Source organism: Pygoscelis adeliae, unplaced genomic scaffold, assembly GCF_000699105.1.
Source record: "Pygoscelis adeliae isolate BGI_AS28 unplaced genomic scaffold, ASM69910v1 Scaffold75, whole genome shotgun sequence".
Taxonomy (NCBI): domain Eukaryota; kingdom Metazoa; phylum Chordata; class Aves; order Sphenisciformes; family Spheniscidae; genus Pygoscelis; species Pygoscelis adeliae.
The window spans coordinates 5,361,961-5,382,892 of NW_008824772.1; the positions used below are offsets into that span (position 1 = coordinate 5,361,961).

Consider the following 20,932-nt stretch of genomic DNA (forward strand, 5'->3'; position numbering starts at 1 on the left):
GGTTGCGCAGCGTGGTGCCTGCTCAGAGACCCCTTAGTACTTGTTCCACAGGAGACGCTCGCTTTGGAAGCACACGGGAGAGCAAGGGGGCTTGTGACTATGGGTCCCAAATACAGAGCCCAATGAATGGAAATAAAGAGAGATTGAATTTTCATGTGTATTTTGTGAAATCTCTGGGTCTGCTCTGCACACAAAGACCAGGCTCAAAGTCAACTGATATTGACTCACACCACTCTTGTGTTCAGAGGTTCTGCGAGATTTAAGGGCAGGCTTTGTTATACAATCAATCTTTTTTGCTGTCAAAACCTTTCATGACTCTTAACCAAGGCCAAAGTAGCATGGTACAAAAGGCATCTACGTTCTTGCCCTTGCTTCTGTTCCTCTATAAATCAATCCCAGAAGCAATGTGGGTTTAGGATCAGAGCCTATTTATGGATTTTTTTTTTGTGATCCCCTAGAAAAGCAAACTCCCCCAAGACAGTAACAGTGATGAGAGCTAGAAACTCCTGACCACACACATCCCACTCTCCTTAGGATTCAGCATTCAGGCAATGATAGCACCTTTCTGTGAAACTGTAAGTGAGAATGACTGCACGAGCATGAACTTTGCCCAGTAAGTGTTTTTACTCAGGCTTGTGTCAACAGAAATATGTCATGAGAAATAACAGCTGGATAAATTAGGCTCCAATAAAGTTAATTATTATTCTCATGTCACAGATTGTACCAAGGGATCTGCAGGAGATACTTGCCAAGGTCTGGCCCTGTCAAATGATGAACATGATCTCAAACCTTCTTCCTAGTTATTGACAGCCTGGAGACAAGCAACGATGTACTTCATGGGCAAACCCATGACCTGGATTTTATCTGCCGTGTAATAGATAAAACACTGTTTAAGTTACTGAGCTGGTGACTTTGGAGGTCTCCCACCGAGATATAAACACTAAGTCCCATAGGTACTATGTGCAAGTATGGACTGAAAGAGAAGTTGGCTTGTGATTTCTTTCTGGTAAACAGACGGACTACCTGAATACATGATTAGCATCAAGAGGAATGAAGCCCACCAGCTCCAACTCTTACCCACAGCCACTACAGATCAGGTAAGTAGTCAAGGCCCTCTATGTCCTTTGCTAACAACACCCAGTTCTAATACTGTAGATGAAGGTAAGAAATCCCAGGATGGGCAACAGTAAAAGCACTCTTCCAGGCCAAAGAGAAATGCAGGGTCCGAGGTTTCAGCCCTTTCACTTAGGAGGGTTCTATCTCTGGACTGATTTGTGTCTACCTCCAGGAGGGGTAAAACCATGAACGCAGTTTGCATGCAATTAAAACTGCCTTCGGCTCCTTCACAAGACTGAGAGCAGGGCTGGGCACAATGATCTGAAAGCCTAGTGAGAAGTGAGCTAGCCGTGACTCCTGAATCCGACACAGCCATGACATGTCAGTGGCCCACCTGCTCCTTTGTCATCTGCCATCTGCTCCACCATCTTTTGTCATATGCCAACCGTGAATGACTTCCAGAGCTTTCTCAGGGCCAGGGTGCCTGGTTTTATGGCTTTCAACTGCACAAAGGTTTTAGTACACAGTTCACAAAGTCAGGAGACTCGATCCTCTTTGATCTAGTTCCTTTTCTGTACCCCTTGAGGCAGTTACCGTTGATTATGTCTCATGCCGTAAACAGAGAAATGGCCAAAAACACACAGTTCAGGCTCGTTTTCCAGAGTCCAATCTTAATTTCTGATTACAAAAAAAAATCCACACACTGCAGAGGAAGCCAGCACGTGGTCTCCTAGTGGCACAAATCACCCCAGCATAAGACAAACAAGATTATAAAACTCTCTCTGGGAAAAAAATAAGCAACCAACTGCATGTTTCAGATAATCTTTATCTTTCTCTCTAAGTAAGCAAATAGTTTACAGTGCAAGTTGATTTCCACAGAACAAGGATCAGACTCCAAACACCAAGAAACAAACAAAAAGGTTTCCAAAGGAACTCACAAAGAAACAAAGCAGAAAAGAGAGGATGGAAGAGATCATGAGAACCAGCAGATCCATGGGAGGGAAGAGGCAAGCGCATGGGACACAGGATGCCCCATTCCAGCTGTGAGGTGCAAGTGCCATACAATCAGAGGCTGGCCCCACCAAATCACATTCTTATATACGAGAGAGATTCCCAGTAAAACAGAGACCTCACCCTGTTTACATCTGAACAGAGACGGTGTCAGGATGGGACTAGGGCTAGATGGCAAAGTGGGTTGGAGATGGGGGGCAGGTGGGGGAATAACCTCTCTCTATCTGACATATTTCTTATCCTTCAGAAAACCATTCAGGTTTTATTTCAGCTTTCTACCGGCCTGGGACTCCAGTCCACTTTCAGTGCCCAAAGGAGGAAGCCACCTGACTAGGAGCCAGCAGTACACTACAGCAGCACTCTCTCTAGGAGAGGATGGCCATGTTGCTATGACTCTAGCTTCAAAACTTAGGCAAGGCTTACAAGACACAGAAGTGTGTGCCATACCTGTCCCCTTACTTTAACGTGTGAGACCAGTTTCCGTGGAGTGATCTCACTGGTTCTAAGCCGTGGCAAACAGCTCATGGCCAGTGATCCTCCCAAGAGCCTGAATCCCAGAGCACCAAGGACTAAGCTTTGATGGAAAGGGAAAGGTCTCAGTTCATGACAGGACCCCTCACATTTCATTGCCTAAAGACCACGCAGGTCTAAGACAGCAGCCCCTCCCAGCAGAACAAAATTTGACTCAAACCCCAGGACGTCTCCACCTACCAATGTGCAACCCCATGCAGCTGAACCAAGCCAGCAATAGCAGGTCTCCCACCGATTCTAATTCTGGCTTCCCAGACTTCGCATGCTTGGGACCCAATACATTCAAGATCTGATACCTTGGTCACTAGCAAAATGCCCTGAAGAACTGAACTTTGCCTCAGCACTCTCCACTCCCTAGTGACATGGAGATGCTTTTCCTCCTACAACTTCCAAATTCCTCCTACAACTTCCCTGAGCGCCTCCCTCAATCCCCTGCCTTAGACAGTAGTGTGCAAAAGACCCTTCCACTCCCTGCGTTGCATCAGCCTGCCAGGCAAAGATGGAAGGATATGGTTCCTTTCAAACCCAGGTGACACTGTCCTTTCAGTCAACAGGAGAAGATGAAAAGAATTTAACAGTCGCATCTCTCCTCCTTGCTCTCACTGAGCCAGTTCCTTCCTCCCTGTGTGCCCACACAGATTAAGCAGGGCTTTCCAAAGTTTACACACACACTCCATTGCAACAGCCCACCATGAAGGACAGGCTGCTGGGCCTGGAAGCCAAGGAAAAGCTTCTCACACCACACCAAAGCACCAGCTACTACAAAACTTCTTAAGCAGCTTTCCAGGAAAGGAGTAGACAGATTCAGAACTGAGACACAAAGTTTTCCTTCAGCAACTTCTCCTTTCATTTGGACGGGAAAGACTTCCCTACCAATATGCAACTGAGACACCAGGGAGACACCTGCAGCCAGAAGGGATGCCCCAGAAACTTTATGGAGCCACACGAAAGTAACTGCAGTTTCCAAACCCCATCTCCTGCAGGAATAGCAGCTTCTCCCTTGCACCCAATTTACAGCTAGTCTTTTTCAATTAAATGCTGACTCTGACCAGGGCAAGGACAGGGTCAGATTGGTTTCCTAACCACATCCAGGAGCAAAAGAGCAACAGAAGAGCTAAGAACGGTCTGATTTCTAGTGCAACCACAATAATGGACAATCCCTTAGACATCTTTCACTCAAGGTTCATGGTGAAGGGTGAGGGAAGAGAAGTGAGCTGGGGGGAGGGATGTCCAAACAGGTCCCAATTAAAGCTTTAAATGACAGGGAGGTAAATGAAGTGATTGTCCTTTTGGTCTCTCAGCTGGATGTGAAACGCAGGAATAGCTGTGAAGAAGCAGCACACAGCAGTCCTTTGATCCAGTGTATTTCTCTTGGTAGAGGTTAAGTGCTCTCTTAGACCCGTTGAATTTCAAACAGCTTCACATCTGTGTCATACCAGATAGGGGGATCCACATTCCTGAGAGAGAAAGACAAGAGCCACTTTACTCTCTGTGGCCAGGTACATGGAATTCAAATCTCACAGCCAAGATTACAGGAGCTGGCTACACAGAATGCCTTCAACTTTGCAAAAGAGGAAATCACTGGTTGAGAGACAATGGGCCTTAAAGGGATGACAATATCTACAACATCCCACAAAGCCAGAGCTTTGCATGAAATCTCTGCACCATCCCCTCTAAGCAGCAGCAGGGAATAGAAAAGCTGCCAGTTCCCAAAGAAGCAGTATTCCCAGAACAACTCCCTTCATGGCGCCCGCTCAAACAAAGTTTTGGAGCAGCTGATTCACCCTAGTCTCTTCCAAGGGAACAACATCTTTCTATAATTTTGAGACAATCCAGAGCTGGCCAAGTGCATGCAATTCTCCCTACAGGCCCTCCAAAAGTTTGGAAAAGACCAAGTTAGACTGCACCCAGCTGGTTTACCTCAAATAAATAACTCCCCACATATAGGTCCGGAACCACATGGCAGTGCCCGAGTTAGCCTGGTACTTGCGAATGAGGATGGGGTGAGGGACAGGTAGCAGCCCCACCAGTGTGCCATGCTGCAAGAACTTGAGGATCTCCGATTCATCAGTGAGACCCCTGCAGAGACAGATCAGGAACATCCTTAGCATGTCCCATAGACACCCCCAGAACTGCTGCAACACAAAGCATCAGTCTAAACAAACACAGAGCCAGCAACCACGGCCACCAAGAACACACACTCTCTCCCCTGAAAAAAAGAGTTGAGAAGGGATCAGACAAACAAGAAGCTTGGCAAGCAAAATAACATCTCCTCTGCCGAGACCGTGATGCTTTCAATCATACTTCACAAGGTTTCCCCTAGAGGCCCTCCAAACTCACCAAACTCTGCCAACCTCACAAAGCTCTTTACACACTGCACAGCCCTTCCTCTCCAAAAATGTACTTACTTGTCAATGCAGATCTTCTCCACCTGAGGGACCAGCACCTGTAAGAGCCGCATGATTGTCTGCAGGGGAAGCTTTGACTTCCAAGACATCACCTGTAAGTAGGAAAGCCCACAGGGAAATCAGCGCACTGCATTAGTAGTTTTTCTACAGTTATCTCCACTATCTCTACAACAAATGAGGTTTACAAAAATCATGAAGGTGGTGGATGAACTGAGTGCACAACAGCAATACAATAAATCCTGGAGCGCTAGAATTATGAGCCGCTCAATGAAACTAGCGGGGCATTAGTTTAAAACAGGTAAAACAAAACACTTCTTTGCAGATGGTAGTAAACTTCTGGAGCTTTAACCACAAGTCAAAGACATTCCCCTATGAGGAAATGCTCCTCTGGGGGAGTGTCTGGGGAGGAGAAGGCAGGGTGTGTGTGGCATTTCTGCCACAACTCTTTTCCTCGTTATTTATTTCCTCTGTCCAGATTCCCTTACCCAATCAGGAGTTGGGGTCCACTGTCCACTGGAGGATGCACTAGAGAGACGCCTTCGATCCTGTTGGGGATGTGTTGCCTCCTATCGATAAATATTATTTAAACAAACAAACAAAAGCAAAATCACCCTTAAGAGCAAGAAACACAACCCATTTTCTGTTGACTTTCCCTCCAGCTTTTCCAGAGCACTGCTGGGAAAGACAGCTCAGCCTGTCCCTAGAACAGATCAAACCCACCAGACCTTCATTCACTGAAACCACATGTTTTGACCCAGTGAGTGGCAATATTTGATGGGGTTAAGTTGTAGGACCCTGTGGCAAGGTCACAACTCCAGTCACCACTGCTGACACTCTGTTGGAACAATCCACAGTGGGAGAATTAAAACAGGACTGACAAAAGATTGTTCAGGCATGCTTCTTTCTTTTAGCACAGAGATTAAACAGCTAAAGGCCACAGTTTTTCAGACCTCCGTCTACTGAGTATCTCTGGGATTTTTGGTGCCCATCCTGGAATATCTTAAAGAGCGTTTTTCCAAGGGTGGGCTCTCAGCAACTCCTACCTAACAACCCCTGCCCCTTAAGGAACGACACACTCATACCCCCAAACACAAACACCATCACTAGTCACTTTTTGGAAAGCTCTAGTCAAAAGTCCAGTTCCCAATTCTCTATTCTTACTCTTCTTGCCATCACTCTGTTTTCATTTTTCTTATACAGAAGACATTACTAACACCCTGGCTTTCCAGATTCATGGTGAGAAGGAAGGAAATAACCCTTTAAAAATCACTATCAATCTCTGCATGAGGTAAAAATGGAGAAGCTGCTTCTTTTTGCAATGCACACTGACCATTCATAACTACAGCCTAGAGCTGACTTTTCTACGAAACAAATGGCAACAGCACTTCCTTCCAACAGCCATCCTGCACCTCCACATGCATGGACTCATTCACACGTCACCTTCGCAACCAGAAACAGCAGGCTTGGGGCAGAGCTGTGCTGCAATCCACTGGAAGCTGACAGTGCTGTACCAGTCCTTTTCTGACTGGGGAACAGCTCAAGCCAGCTGTGCTCTGCTGTCTCTGGACACAGAGATGTAATGACCCATGATTATGTTTCATGGGCTGCTGGAAGAAGAAAACCTTTCTTCTGCAAGTTCTCAGCCAAGATCTCACTTAATGGCAACATAATTAATTGTGTGCTTAAGACTTCTTGCTGGCCATGGGCCTTCATCTGGTACCAGGGAAGGCCAGGAAGGATAAGTAAAACTGGTCCTGGGATATTCAGGAATTCCGTTCAATTCCAGTTTATTCAAAGCCTGAACAGCAATATTATTTTGCAATGTTTGCAGCTACAACCTTATTGTTCAGCCTGTTCAGCTTCAGTGTCACGTCCTCATCAAGCTTCTAAAAATAAAATTCATAAAAACATAAAAAACTCTGATTTCCTTCAGATGACCCCACCCTCTTCCTCTTTCCTCCTCACTCTCCCACAGTCCTTGCCCCCTCACAGCTGCCATCCAAATGCTGGCAGCCAGCTGACACATTTAGGAGAGGTAAGATGGAATTACACTGAAACATGAAGGTTGTTGAACATTTCACGAGACACTTTTGAAGTTGTTATGATAAGGGGAGAACATTACAACAGATAAAAGAAGGAAATTAAATCAGTCGTAAGGGTGGGCATCCTAAAATTTATCCAGTATCTTTTATTAATTTATCTTACTCAAGTAGGTTCGAACCAGGTTGGAGCACAGAAAAGATGACAATGTTCAGTCTGAAACACCACAATCCCTGGAGACAAGTGTGTGCTACCTGAAGCACCATGCGATAGCAGTGATGATTCTCCCCATTGCATATCCCACACCCACTGCTTTACTGCCCTTCACCTCCTGTTTGCTTTTTGGCCCCCACCCCACAAACATTCAGACATGCAAATAGCATTGCTGGAGCCAGGTGGGGCAGCTAACGGGCAACTGCCTGTCTGAGACCAAAGGCCCACATGCGCACACACGCACGCAGAACAAGCAGAGAGGATCAACACGTAAGGGTAGAATATAGGAGTCTTCAGCCTGCTGCGCTAGATTGCGATGCCTTTGCAAACATCCCCCATCTGGACCCCGATTCTCAGCCAAAAGCATGTCGAGAGCAAAACAGACAGGAAGATTCTTGTAGCACCACCACAGTCCGTAGCAGCCCATGATAAAATGCATTGTCCCTTTCCAACTCATCACCTCCTGCCCAGTTTGCTCCACACCTGGCGAGAGCTGGTGTGTCAATTTGGCCATTCCAGAGAAAACTAAGAGATGAAAAGCTGGGAAAGTTATGCCTTTCACCATGGGGCAGCCCCGCCTCCCTCTGCAAATGGATGCAATGTTCTCATTGCAATGAAATGGCTCAGTGGACAGTGAATGCTCAGGCAGAGCGTGAGGCACCGCTAGGTGTATAAACGTGGCCCTGCTGAAGGAGGAGAGGACACGCAGGACAGCCCTCATAATACACTTCCTACAAGAAAGCCTAGAGGTTTTTGATACGGGACAGGAAAGGACATGGACTGAGGAATTAAAGGAGAGCAATAAAAGACTACTGCTCCACTGAATTTGGAAGATAACTGTTTTATAGCTCTTGATGGGGACAACTAGCTAATGCCAGAAGGCTGACATTGCCACCTGAGCCTAGGAGGCCAGCGCAGCCTTGATTCATAGACTGCAAAGCCTCTGTCCCATCTGCGTGGCCAAGCAGCTGCCACTCTGAGGGCAGCACCTCAGCCAAGCTCACACGGAAACACGTTTTTCACAACACCAGCTAGCCAGAAGATTCTGGTAGAGCTCTCCATCCCAGAAAGGAGGGAGAGGAAAAAGCAGCAGCAGTTGGAACCTGAGTTGAAAGCCCCTGGATCAGGAATACATCCCCTTGCAATTACGCACTTGCTGCTCTATCAGTAGCTTTCAAGGTGGAGAAAGCTCACTCCTCTAGTGTCCTAGCTCTTGTGTCACTAGCACAAACATGAACACGCAAGATGATGCAACAGTACTTCTGAACCACGGTGTTTTCCAGCACAGCATGCGTATGCATATTGCCTCTAACATGATGCCTTTCTTCAGAGGGCCAACCAGACCTCTCTTAAAGTCCCAAATTTTACTTCATTTCTCACCAAGTCCTAGACCTTCCTTACACACCAGAATGTCTGGTCTTACCCCACTCCAGGGCTCCCCATCGCTCACAGCTGAGGGCGGGTTACCCTCTGATGGAGGCTGTGAAGACTCGGGCTCCAGAGAACGCATGGTCCCATCCTCTGATACCTGTGACTTCTCCGTGAGCTTGTCAATTCCTGTGTTTAAAAGAGAAAAAGCTCAGAAACACAAGTGAATTAAATACACTTAAAAGCAGGGGGTTCTTCTCTGCCCTGCCACGCACAGACAACCTATGCATCTGCTGACATCTGAAATGCTCTCCTTTCAACAGGAGAAGCAAGGTCTAGCCTTGACTTCACCACCCCAAAAGAGTTCGCTTGTCTCTAGGAAAAAGCTCCCTGATGTAAGAGGAACACAGGTTCACATGGATATAGTTAAACTGAGGCAAAAGGTCAAGATTAAGACAAATGGCCACGTGGACACTACGTCTGAGACGAGAGAAACTCAAGGCAGTTTACTTTGACTTGTTTGTGGTCAGCTTGGACAAACTGATCTGAAACTCAGACTGAAAGGCAGCAAGTCATTCACAGATGTAAACTCTTAATCTCTCCAACGCCCAGTGAAAGGGTGAGTCCACACCGTATCTCACAGAGAAAACAAATGTCTCTCCTGTTACAAAGGTAAACTAAAGCTGACCTGGAGTGGCCACCAAACTTGTCTTCAGTGTCCCTGGCTCAGCAGGTGCAGCAGGACGTGACCCTTCCATGGAGACCCCGTCCTGGGAGTTGGTGCGAGAAATAGGCTCAGGAGTTTTCTTCTTGCGCTGCAGACCTTTCTGGATGGACTGCGAGTCCGTGGGTAAATTGGCCAGCTGGTGAAATACATTCCGCTTGCGGATAACAGCATAGACCAAATTTGAGTTCCCTGGGAATCACAACAACAAAACGTGCAGTAAGACTCAAAGAGCTCTGCCAATACAGCACAGCTCACTGGGTACACGAAGCACGATTATGGAGACCCCGCAGGCTCAACAGAACCATGCTTCCATCCACAAAGGCAATGGCACAAGGAAGAAAGAGCAGAGCTCGATATCCTCTTATCCACTACAAAGCAGCACAGGAAATTCAGTGAAATCCTTCCTAGGCTGGAAGGCTGACAAGAAATGGCTTAGAAACTGACATTCAAACTACTGAGAAGAAAAAGGACAGTTTAAACCACATATTAGCACCTATTCTGGAAGAAAAGGTTGTTAGCCAAGATTCAATATTTCTCCATCTTCAGAAGAGTTCACAAAACAAATCAGGAGCATTCCATTTGAGGAGAACCAGGCTTGAAATAGCAAAGCCAAAAGGCCAGAATTCCTACTGTCTGCAAGGTGGCAGAGAACAGAATGAAACCATCCCCTAAAATAAAACACAAATCACAGCCACAAAGGCTGTTTTAGGATCTGGCAACCACCACTTGCAAGATTTCCATTAGGGAAGCAGAATGGCCACTCTTGATTTGCAGTTTTAAAGCAAAACATTAAATTTTGAGCAGGTTAAGGGACCTCACTATTATTTCCTTGAGGTAAAAGACTGTCATGCTTTTAAGAGGGAAAGCATAAGGCATTTCCTGGAAAGGTAGCAAGTGCCAGAACTTTGTTTGGATGGGGTTGTTTGGTCTTCAGCTCCAGTGACCTGCCAGAGCAGAACTGAGAGGCACTTTTAAACGTTTAAGGAGATGGAAGATGTTCTGTCCCCTCACCTACATTGCTGAGCAACATGAGTAGTTTCACAACAGCATCCAGCCAGTCACAACTTAAGCATTACACACTCACTTTCCCTTCTTCTTCCCCTCTACCCATCTCATCTTCTGGTCTGCAGGAGGCTGAGGTTATGCTGATAATTAGCTGCTGTCTCATTTTGCTCTAACCCAATCTGTCTGGGTCAGGACCCAACACTGATTACCTACTAACCCAACTTCTCAATCCTAGGCAAGTCTCCACATAGCTGGTTTCTACACCTCTCCCCTTCTCTCATCTGTTTGGACTTTCTCTGAACTTCCGCCTCGTGTTCTATTGGACTAAACTAGTGCAAACCCACTAAATACAGCAGTCAGTGTCTTACCATCAAACTGGTACTGAATGATGTTGTTGAAAACTTCCAGCAAGAAGAAAACGAGATGGTGGTTCTGGACAGCGGAGAACAGGAACCAGGTGGTGGAAAAAGCCTCCAGGAGATGCAGTAACTTGTTAGCAGCCACCATGGAGAGAGACTTCAGGTACGGAGACACTGTGGAAAGCAAACAAATGAAAACTGGAGAAAGAACCAAGGTGTATTTATTCACATAAATACACCACTAAAATTGTTGCTCTTACCACCTTTTCCCACCCTGCACTTCTGGGAAAGCCTCAGGGAATAGCTGAGCCCAACAGGGTTCCACAGAAACACTTTCAAATATAAAAGAAGTGAAACAGAGATATCGCCTAGTAAAAGGAGACATTTCTGCTTTTAGAGGGTCTTGTGTAGTTTTGCACTAGTAACATCATCTCTGTTGCGTGCCTCCTGAAAAGCTTACACAACTGGAGCCACCTGGACACTCACTAAGCCCAAGGGAAGCCACTGTCACCGTGGAGAGGTGGCACTCCCTGCTGGAAAGAGATAGCGCTGCCAACCACCCTCACCAGGCCTTCTGACAAATGCCCTTCTGCCACCCCAGAGGGGCTCCAGGGACTCTGCTGTCCCACCCTCTACCCCATCTGACTGAGCCCAGGCAATTACCCTGCAGGCAGCTCTGATCTGCAGCTGGCACCTTGTCCTGGTTTCGGCAGGGATAGAGTTAATTTCCTTCCTAGTAGCTGGTACAGTGCTGTGTTTTGGATTTAGGATGAGAACAATGTTGATAACACACTGATGTTTTCGTTGTTGCTAGGTAGTGCTTACACTGGCCAAGGACTTTTTAGTTTCCCATGCGCTACCGACTGAGCAGGCTGCAGGTGCACAAGAAGCTGGGAGGGGGCACAGCCAAACTGGCCAAAGGGACATTCCATACCATGTGACGTCATGCTCAGTACATAAACTGGGGAAAGCTGGCCGGGGGGGGCCGCTGCTCGGGGACTTGTCTGGGCATCGGTCGGCGGGTGGTGAGCAATTGTACTGTGCATCGCTTGCTTTGTGTATTATTATTATTATTATTTTATTTCAATTATTAAACTGTTTTTATCTCAACTCACGAGTTTTTCTCACTTGTGCTTTTCCAATTCTCTCCCCCATCCCACCGGGTGGGGGGGGAGTGAGCGAGCGGCTGCGTGGTGCTTAGTTGCCGACTGAGGTTAAACCATGACACACCTCCAGCACGGACTAGAAAGGATCAGTTTCCAGCAGCAGCCACTGACACTGGTCAATGTTAGGGGGCACAGGTAGGAGCGCAGGGAGAGGAGAGTGAGAACAGCCAGAGCTGTCCCCTCTGTGGGTTGTGGTTTCACACCGCACACAGTGCTTACCGTTCACAACGATGGTGAGCAGGCAGCCAAAGAGAGGCTGCAGCCGCTGATGCCCGCTGGTTATGATCTTGTGAAAGACCTACAGTTAGGAAGGAGTTCTTGAGCAAGGTAGTACCTTACTGAAAACACCCTCTCAACCAAAACCAGTGCCACCCCCACACTAATCGCTTCCCGACACCATTCCTTCCTAGGCAGGGCCCTGCACACTCCACAATTACACAGGTGGGAAAGGCTGCTCTCACTGCAGACTCGCGCTCCAGGAGTACAAGCTTTCATTTACAAGGAATCCTTTGGGGACATGATTAGGGCTCTACAACACTGCAAACAGAAACTGACTGTGAGCTGTTCCAAAATGCACAGGCAGCCTGAGACAAAAATAAACCACCAGGAAGTAAGAAACATCTTCACCTCCAATGGATTTTGACTCTGACCCCTAATGATAGCTGCTTGAAATGCCACAGAACTAGTCATTTCACATTTGATTTTAGTGCAAACTTCTATCTCAAATGTTTGTCCTTTTTTTCTTAACTATACCCTCAGACATGGAAAGATTCAACTGCCTCGCAACCAGTTCAGACATTCCCAATCTTGGCCTTCCCACCTCTAGCTGGCATGCCTGTAGAGAAGACCTGCAGCATAATGAAAATACAGAGATGATCTAAGATTAATGGAATGTAATAGTAAAACACATAGCGTCAAGAACAGTTCTGGTGGGCACATTTCTTCCTAGTCCTTCTAATGGGAATCTCCTTTTGGAGGTTTATCAGAAGCTGCTGAGAGATTCTTCTCTGGCAAACGAGCACTAACATGACAGGAGGGTACCACCTGAGGCTGGTACTGCAAAACACACAGCTGTTTGTAGGCAGTATTGCGGCCCTCAGCACTACAGACTGAAAGATGAATGAAACCTTGCAGCAACCCAAAGCTGCAGGGTTGAGCTTGGTATCACTGTTGTTCCCATTCTGACAGATGTGCTCCACACAACTCTGGTTACCTGGGACAGAGCCAGCAATGCAGTCAGATCTCCTGCCTTCCCCACCTGCAATCAAGTCTGGTAGAGACCATGCACCCATCCCATTCATGCCAGTCCCAAAGTCCTTTAGACACCAGTCCAGCGCCATCCAGGATCCTGTTCTTTGGGATCATCCCATGCAGATCGAATTGCATCTCACACATATGCACCCTGCTAGACACATCACCTCAGGTTAACAGTGTGCAAAGATCCCACCAGTGCTCGGATGCATCCCACACACTTTCTAGCTACTCAGTGGGCTGGCAATCTAGGAAGGACGAGTATATGGAAGGAGGAAGGAGGACAATTATTTGTGGAGGTATGAAACAGGAGTTAGGAGGGACAGAAAAGAACTGCTGGAGCTATACTCACTATGATGAGCAGATCTGCATGTGTCCCTGTGAAGACAGGGATGTCCATAGGCACTCGTACAGAATACGGCTTGTTCAGTCGAACCCCAAAGTTACGCTCCCCACTGAGAAGCAAGAGGATAAAGACCCCAATGTGCATCAAGCCCACTCGTGCTGCAGGAGGAAAAAAAAAAAAAAAGAAAGAAAAAACACATACAAAAACACCCACACATCACAGTGAGGCCACTGGACTCCTGAAGACAGAAGGGCAGTGAGGAGAGAGGAGAAACACTGTGGGACAGAAAGAAAAACTGCACTGACCAGACCATCCTGATAAGGGATATCCCACACAGAGCTCCTTCCATTGCCACTACCAGTGTCCTTCCCAAGCACATCTATGGGGCCAGTACCATGATAAGTCTTGGATAGATCATGCTTTTCTTCATTATATTCTTGATGTACACCCATCACCATAGTAGGAAAGACCTGACTACTTCTTTCCACTACACAGTGACAGAGTTATGCCTGATTTACGCCCAAGGCAAGAGCAGATTGCTCCTTTCTCCCTCTTCATGGGATCAGGGACATAGTTTTTGACATAAGGACTCAAAACAAGTTAACACACGCTAAGGATCTCCCTTCCCTGTGTTGTGGTATAGATCATGCCCTGCTTGTAGTCTGTTATGAACATTAAAACCCAGCTAACTGAACCACTCTACTCCATGCCTGTAAAGGGCTAGGAACACACACTCAAGATGCTGTCGCATCTAAGTGGTAGGGAGGAAGCATCTTAAAAACATTCTAGCTCAACTGTCAAGCACTGGTCATCCCAAATATTGAAAATAACCAACTTACACTGGTCTGCTCTGGCATCATTGAGAAAATACAAGATTGGGACAAGGATGTCCAGAACATCACTGCTCTTCAGCACAAAAAAGAGGAATTTCTGGAAGAAAGGGGAGGATTTCAATCACAAGCATATTCAGTTTTCTGCACCATCCGCAGGACTCAGGACAAGTAGCCCCAAGCTTATTAGTCTCTCAAGAACATTAGGAAGGCTGGTACATGCACCAGCTCTTCAACTCCAGTATTATTTGTGGAGTTATTATAATACCTGCTCCAGCATTTGCCTCAAGTACCGACATTCAGGAGCTGCAGCCTCTCTCACAAGCTGTCCCTACAGCCAGACCCCCCCAGCCCGTGCAGCAGGGAGTAGTGCTGCTGACCAGAGTACCACAGAGTCACTGCTAACTACCTGCCCACAACCTTTCACCATGGCTCGGTCCAGCCAGAGCCACACCAGGCTCTAGGCAACAGGCAAGGCGGGGCAAAGCTCAGCAAGAAGCAGATCCACACCTTGTTGAAGTCACAGAGTTTCCAGAAGAGGACGAGGAGTTCCTGATGGAATTGGATCTTCTTGGCAGAGTTTGGCAGGTAGGTCTGGACCAGCGGGTTTGATAACAAGCGGGCCACTCCTTTCAGGATGAACTGGAAATCCTGCCAACAGACCAGGTGGGCCAAGAGACTGTGGTGGGCCCCAGGGCTAATGCAATCAGCATAAAATCAGATAGGAAATAGTTCAGAACAGAAGCACGTTACCTCCTCTCGGTGTATTCTTGAGAGGTAATTCACAAACAGATTGTCTGGTCCTGGAGGCTGCGTTCAAAGAAAATGAGTGAAATGCTTACTGGCAATAAGGTTTACTCAGGAATTCAAAGTGTAACCACTGGCTCTGGGCGTTAATGTCTCTCATTTCAGCCTTCCTCTCTGAATGATCCAATTTTACATGCTAGGAGACAGAGCACCTCAGGGAACAGTAAAGTCAGGGGCTTTTCACTTACATGCTCCTGATTCAAGTCAGTGACCAAAACCTAGTGGTTTGGTCATGTACAGCTGTTTAGTGACCTACAGGAAAGAAGCAGGACTGGGCCAGAAATAGCAGACTGCAAGGAGAGGAATGGTGCTGGGCCCTACAGGTCAACATTCAATGCAAGCTGATATAAGAGGACCACAGGGAGTTCAGGAGAGCAGCAAATACAGTGTCACTCACATCCACATCATCCATGGCCGTGCCAGTGGTCGTGCCATCCACAGTGGGACTTGAACTGGTGGAGCTGTCATAGTCCAAAGTGACAATCAGCACCTGGGCTGCCTCCTCCACCAGGGGCTCGCGGTAATCGGAGAAAAGCAGGTGATTGTAAGGAATCCCATAACCCACCGGGTCGTAGGCACAGACGACATTCAGGAGCGAGGTGAAGAGTGGGAGTGCATGCCTGGGGAGGAGAAAACACTCTCAGAAGGCAGAAGCAGGAAGCAAAAGGTGCTGCCTTGGGGAGGGACAGTCATCTCTCTCCCCTAGAGTCTGGGGTCATGACAAAACACTAGCATCTTCTCTAACCTATAACAGTGGCCCATGACTGAGCAGCCCAGAGACAAGAGCTGACACTCCAGCTCCCAGCTGGTCTCCTGGACTACAGCTGAGAGGGAAGGGGAGGTGAAAAAAGCCATGTGGCCTCCCAGAGGAATCGTGTGCAGCAATGTGAAAAAGGGGACATGACCTCAAAGCTCTCTAGACTCTGGAAAGACAAAACTGTCTGCCTTCAGCCAGGACTGTGCTCCCCCAGGTGAGCAACTGTCACCGGGGGAGCTGCAAGTCCCAGAGGAGACAATGTCACTAGAGGGCAGCATTCACCCGCCACCACCACCACAAACCACCCACTGCAGTGCCAGGCCACCATCCCCACCAGGGAACGAGGTCTACAGCAGGGAACAGGATCTGCCATTTCCCACAGGACAGGGATCAGTCCTTCATCAAACTCCAGTGAGCACCATGCTCAGTTTCTCCTTTTGCTGCTGAGGAACAATTCTCACTAAGCAGAGATGCTAATGGGGCGTATGTAAGACAGGGACAAAGAAAAAGGACAACAGCCCCTAGATGTTGGAGGTAGCAAGTCCTATGGTCCCCCATTACAAACACACTCCATGGAAGATACTTGAAGGTATTTCTCCCCCTGGCACCCAGTCCCCCACCCTTCACCCTCACCTGTTCTCCGTAGAGCAGAAGAACTGCACCCAGGGGTTGGTGTTGCTGCTGTCCGAGGAGGGAGGCAGATACATGGCCTCAGAGAAACAGGTCAGCAGCAGCTTAAGCAGCTCTGTCCTGAAAGAAAGGAAGAAGCCAAGGCCTGGAGCCATTCAGGAGCAGGGACTGGGCACAGGAGGCACAATCATTTACCCCAACAACACATAAGGAAGGCTCAGTCCCATCTAGAAAGTCCTCCCCACAGAGAGCTAAGCCCATTTCATTTCATAAGCAACACTGCTGTCACTGGCTCAAAGCTCAGCAGAACTGCTGCCTTATGAAAAAGAAATACAGTGCAGAGCTCCTAGGCATCTACAAAGCAGCAATGTTTTGCCAGTTCCTGTTGCAGACACTTTGACTCCCATACCATACTATAAAAGGCTATTCAAAAGGTCAGCTGTTTTTTGGTTTTTTTCCTGTGTTGCCAGTCCTGTGGGGTCAGAAAGGAACAAGGAGAAAGCCCCTTGGGAATCACAGACACCCGAGGAGGCAAGGAGCCCCCAGATCCCCCTCTCCTGAGCCCAGCTTCTTTCCATTCTGCCTTTGCAGACCCTCTTACCTATTCAAGTCATGGATGTAGTTAGGCTGTGGAGAATGAGCAAAGCCCACTCCTGCCTCCCAGATGTACTCACAGCTGTCGATGGAGTGGATATCTTCTGCTGTGTCCTGTGGGAGAAATAAGAGGTCAGACTACAGAAGGCAACGCTAGTGGTATCCAAGGCCGTTCAACCCCCCTCTCTGACAATAGCAAAGACTCCAGCAGAGAAGCATCCAAACACTCGGGCTGTACATACCAGCCCCACCCAGGGAACACCCCTGACAGAGGACCTCACATCTTCAACAGGTACTGAGCACCATGCAGAATGAGGCCCTTCCTCTAGCATGCCAAGGTGCAATGCTAGCCACCTCCAGCGGCAAGGGTCACCCAATGCCAAAGGATCCAAAATACATTCTGTTCTCATTACTGGATGCACCACCATCTCCCCTCCTTTCCTCCACACCCCATGAAACTCAGCCCAGGTCAGAGCTTTTCCTTTGCAGATCAAGAGCACCACACAGGGGTTCAGTCCTGCTCGACACCTCGGCCCTATCTCAGAGCATGTCACATTGAGTTTACCCACATAATGGTGACTCGCAATGGCTGCACCCCAAAGACAGGAGAAGCCGCAAATCAACCCTCATTTATAATAAAAGTGGATACGGCTGTGTCTTGCTTTTCAGAAGGTAAAGCAAGAAGGTGACCACAAATATGTTATTTCTCCTAGTCAGAACCCTCCCAGTCCCTTGACAGCTGCTGGCATGACTCCCAAACTTTTGCTTTGCAACCTGAGGAGATGAACCACAGCAGTTTGCCCTTCTTCTTTGTCATGGTCAGTCAGGTCAGGGTTGAAGCAGCTTTGCGGAGACAAGCTGCTGTTGAAAACCACCTGCCGACCCTCCAGAAATGACCAGGAGCAAGGGCTCAGATGAATATGTTTGCATCAAGTGCACTTGGCACGCTTTGGCTGTCTCTTTTCTGGGGTTTAATTAAGCAAATTCTACTGCCTGCCTTTTTTCCTCCCTATACCTGGGGAAAGCAGATCAGAGGACTGTTTCTAATTGCTCTGGGTTCCCACTGCATAACCTCCCTTCCTTCCTCCCTCCCTCCCACAAAGGCACTGATCTCAGGACAGCAGGGCTTGAGGGCAACCAGGATGCACTTACCACCTCAACCACAACTCCCACAAAACTAGCATGTTGACAGCAGCTACTGCTGATACAGAAGCAACTGCAGCTTCTTCCACAGTCCAGGCTTTTCCTGCCTTGCTACTCACTTCCCACAGATAGGCCGGAGCTCACCTGCTGTCAGGTTTCTCACCGAGCTCCTCAGAACAACTCTTGCTGAGATTGGAGTGCCCAAGACGTCCCCCCACAACCAAATCTTGAACATCGCCCGCCAGGCACAGGTTTCGTGGAAAGAAATGCAATTACATCCACAAACCTGCTTCTACTGTGTGTGACTAAGCAGGAACACTAGGAGGAGACAGCATGTTACTAGCCATTATTATAGCAGTTCCCCAGGCCTAAAAAAGCGGGTGCCGATTTCTTCAGAGAGCTCAGCCTTTGCAAGTAAGTGATAAAACACAGAGACGCAGGCACTGTGCATGACAGAGGGATCCCCAGTTTCCAGCCATAATTCCAGGGCTGACTTCAATAGGAGGGCAAACAGCAGAAGAGTATGGGTCACTCCTGGGTCTCCTTTGCCCATTCCCTCCCAGCTCTTACTCTCCCTCTTTACTCAATTCTGCTTCAGCAACTATCCACCATAATCTGTACCTCTGGGGCCGTATGCCGTTCTGCCATGAGCATGAGGTGGTTGTACCCATCTCTCTGCTCTTAACCTGCAGTCAGACTCAAGAGCACAGGTCATACCAGATCCAGAGGAAAGACAGCTAGGCAAAGACTACAGAGGCTGCAGGCAGCAGACAGGCAGCTGACAGCAAGGAACATAAAGCATTCACAATCTCATTGTGTAATTCAACTTGCCCAGCGCCCTGGAAAGCCAGGCTGGCTGCTGCCAAGGGAGAAATCACAGGTGCAGTGGGGGGGCTCTCCCAGGAAAAACTGTTGTCACCCCCACTTGTGCAATCCATCCCAAGTGACAGCACAAGACAAGTCCATCTCTCTCAGCCACACTCCCACTTACTCTTAGCACATACTCATGTGGCTCTGATCCAGCCTCACTCCTTCATCCCCAGGTGGCAGATTTTAACCCTGTTTCTACTACTCAGAAACTTCAAGCAAGCAATTTAGTATTCAGGTTTTTCAGGGAATTTTGCAGTCATCAAATGCACAGTGGTTTAGCACATTCATTTTTAATTTACTTCGTAGCTATACCAAAAAGGAGGGCTGCCTAGTTTTGTTTATAGACTGGACCTAAAAGAAACACCACAGTCTTATTGGTAGGGAGAGAGAAATAGAGAGAGAGGGAGGGAGGGAGAGAGGGAGGGAGATGCACCAGAATCTGTCCTTAGCACACCTGGTAGGAGATCCCTGCTTCAGGGAACTCCTCTGAAGTACAGACAGTCACCATAAAGATCAGAACATATTTGTCTTTGCTGCAATGATAGAAAGAGGGAGAGGAGGTGAAAAGACACAACAGAGACCATCTACTCATTCACATCACAGCACCTGCGATCAGGCAAACAGCTGCTTCCTGCCCCAGACTGCACCAAATCACCAGTGAAAGGAACAAGGTGCTAAAGGTCTCTGCTCTGATGGCAACAACAGAAGAGTGGTTGTTTGCCAGCATAACCGCCTCTTCCTGAGCGGCAAGCTGTAGTGCGGGGGTATGTGCCAGCCACTCCAGCTGAGATTCACCCAGCTGTCTCAGAACATCTGTTTTAGAAGGCACAAACACCACACTGAACCCAAAATATTGATCAATATTAGTCACCGTGGGTCAAGCTCAGCAACTCCATATTTTCCTGCCTGCAGGTTTGCAGGAAGCTGCTGGGTTTTTCCAGGGTACGCCCCCACCATGCAGCTAATCTACCTCTACGCAGACAATCTCGTGATTCAACTGACTACTGTGCTCCTCCGGTGGCTCTGCACAGTGAAATCGGGACAGAAGAGCAGATCTGCAACAGCAAGGAGCAACGACTCAGCCAGTGGCCGGGCGTTTTCATCGTCTTCATCTCCCTAAAAGCAAGAAATGTGGAAAAGTATTGTCAGCCTAGGGTTAGCAAAGAGCACAGAGTAACACTAGTATAACACAGCAAGAGAAGATACACTCCCCAAGAACATGCAGGGAGGCAAGAAGTTACAAAGGAACAAGAGGGAGAAACACACAAAACCCAACCAGTAGAGGAAAGAAAATTCCCCCCTGGAAGGTGATGACTAACTAGGAACAAGCTCTTTAATGACACCAAACTGAGCAGACAAAAGGCCTAGAGATGTCAGGGAAACAGAAGAGTAGCACTGGACCTTGCCACGTGGAGATGTTTGACTTATTGAAGACAAAAGGAAAGGGAACCGTTTACAGAAAAGAGGGTTTTACAGTCATGAAGGAGGATGATTTGGATGGTGCACAGAGACAGCAATAGGAAGAAGCCAGCCAGCAGCGATAAGGTGTGAAACCTCTCAAAGTCCTGCACGGGCTGCCCAGAACTGGAGGTGACAGAACCAGGAGAGGCCGTGTGCACCATGGTCAGCAAGGGGCCGCCTCAGCCTGCCATGGCTGAGCAAGCATTACAGCAGAAGAGATTTTGCTGTCTCCAGCGTTCAAAGCAATCACTCAAATCACGCATGGCTACTCCTCTGCAGCCGTTGCCACGGGAAACCTTGCCAGATCCTGCCTGTCAAAGAGCGTCCTGGATGGGAGGCCTTCCCCACCACACACTGGG

General features: G+C 48.0%; 1 protein-coding gene across 1 annotated transcript in view; it reads right to left on the reverse strand.

The window, feature by feature from the left end:
- Nucleotides 1–2,733: 2,733 nt before the first annotated feature.
- Nucleotides 2,734–20,932, reverse strand: part of HID1 (HID1 domain containing) — a 27,434-nt gene continuing 9,235 nt past the window's right edge. The window contains exons 4-19 of the mRNA XM_009323813.1: nt 20,115–20,228; nt 17,107–17,213; nt 16,509–16,625; nt 15,516–15,738; nt 15,065–15,121; nt 14,822–14,962; nt 14,321–14,411; nt 13,488–13,639; nt 12,104–12,182; nt 10,728–10,892; nt 9,316–9,543; nt 8,683–8,816; nt 5,492–5,572; nt 5,007–5,098; nt 4,519–4,677; nt 2,734–4,055 (exon numbers count right to left, since the gene is read on the reverse strand). Of these exons, the coding sequence (XP_009322088.1) occupies nt 3,992–4,055; nt 4,519–4,677; nt 5,007–5,098; nt 5,492–5,572; nt 8,683–8,816; nt 9,316–9,543; nt 10,728–10,892; nt 12,104–12,182; nt 13,488–13,639; nt 14,321–14,411; nt 14,822–14,962; nt 15,065–15,121; nt 15,516–15,738; nt 16,509–16,625; nt 17,107–17,213; nt 20,115–20,228 (2,004 nt within the window). The 3' untranslated portion in view covers nt 2,734–3,991. The remainder of the gene's footprint in view (nt 4,056–4,518; nt 4,678–5,006; nt 5,099–5,491; nt 5,573–8,682; nt 8,817–9,315; nt 9,544–10,727; nt 10,893–12,103; nt 12,183–13,487; nt 13,640–14,320; nt 14,412–14,821; nt 14,963–15,064; nt 15,122–15,515; nt 15,739–16,508; nt 16,626–17,106; nt 17,214–20,114; nt 20,229–20,932) is intronic.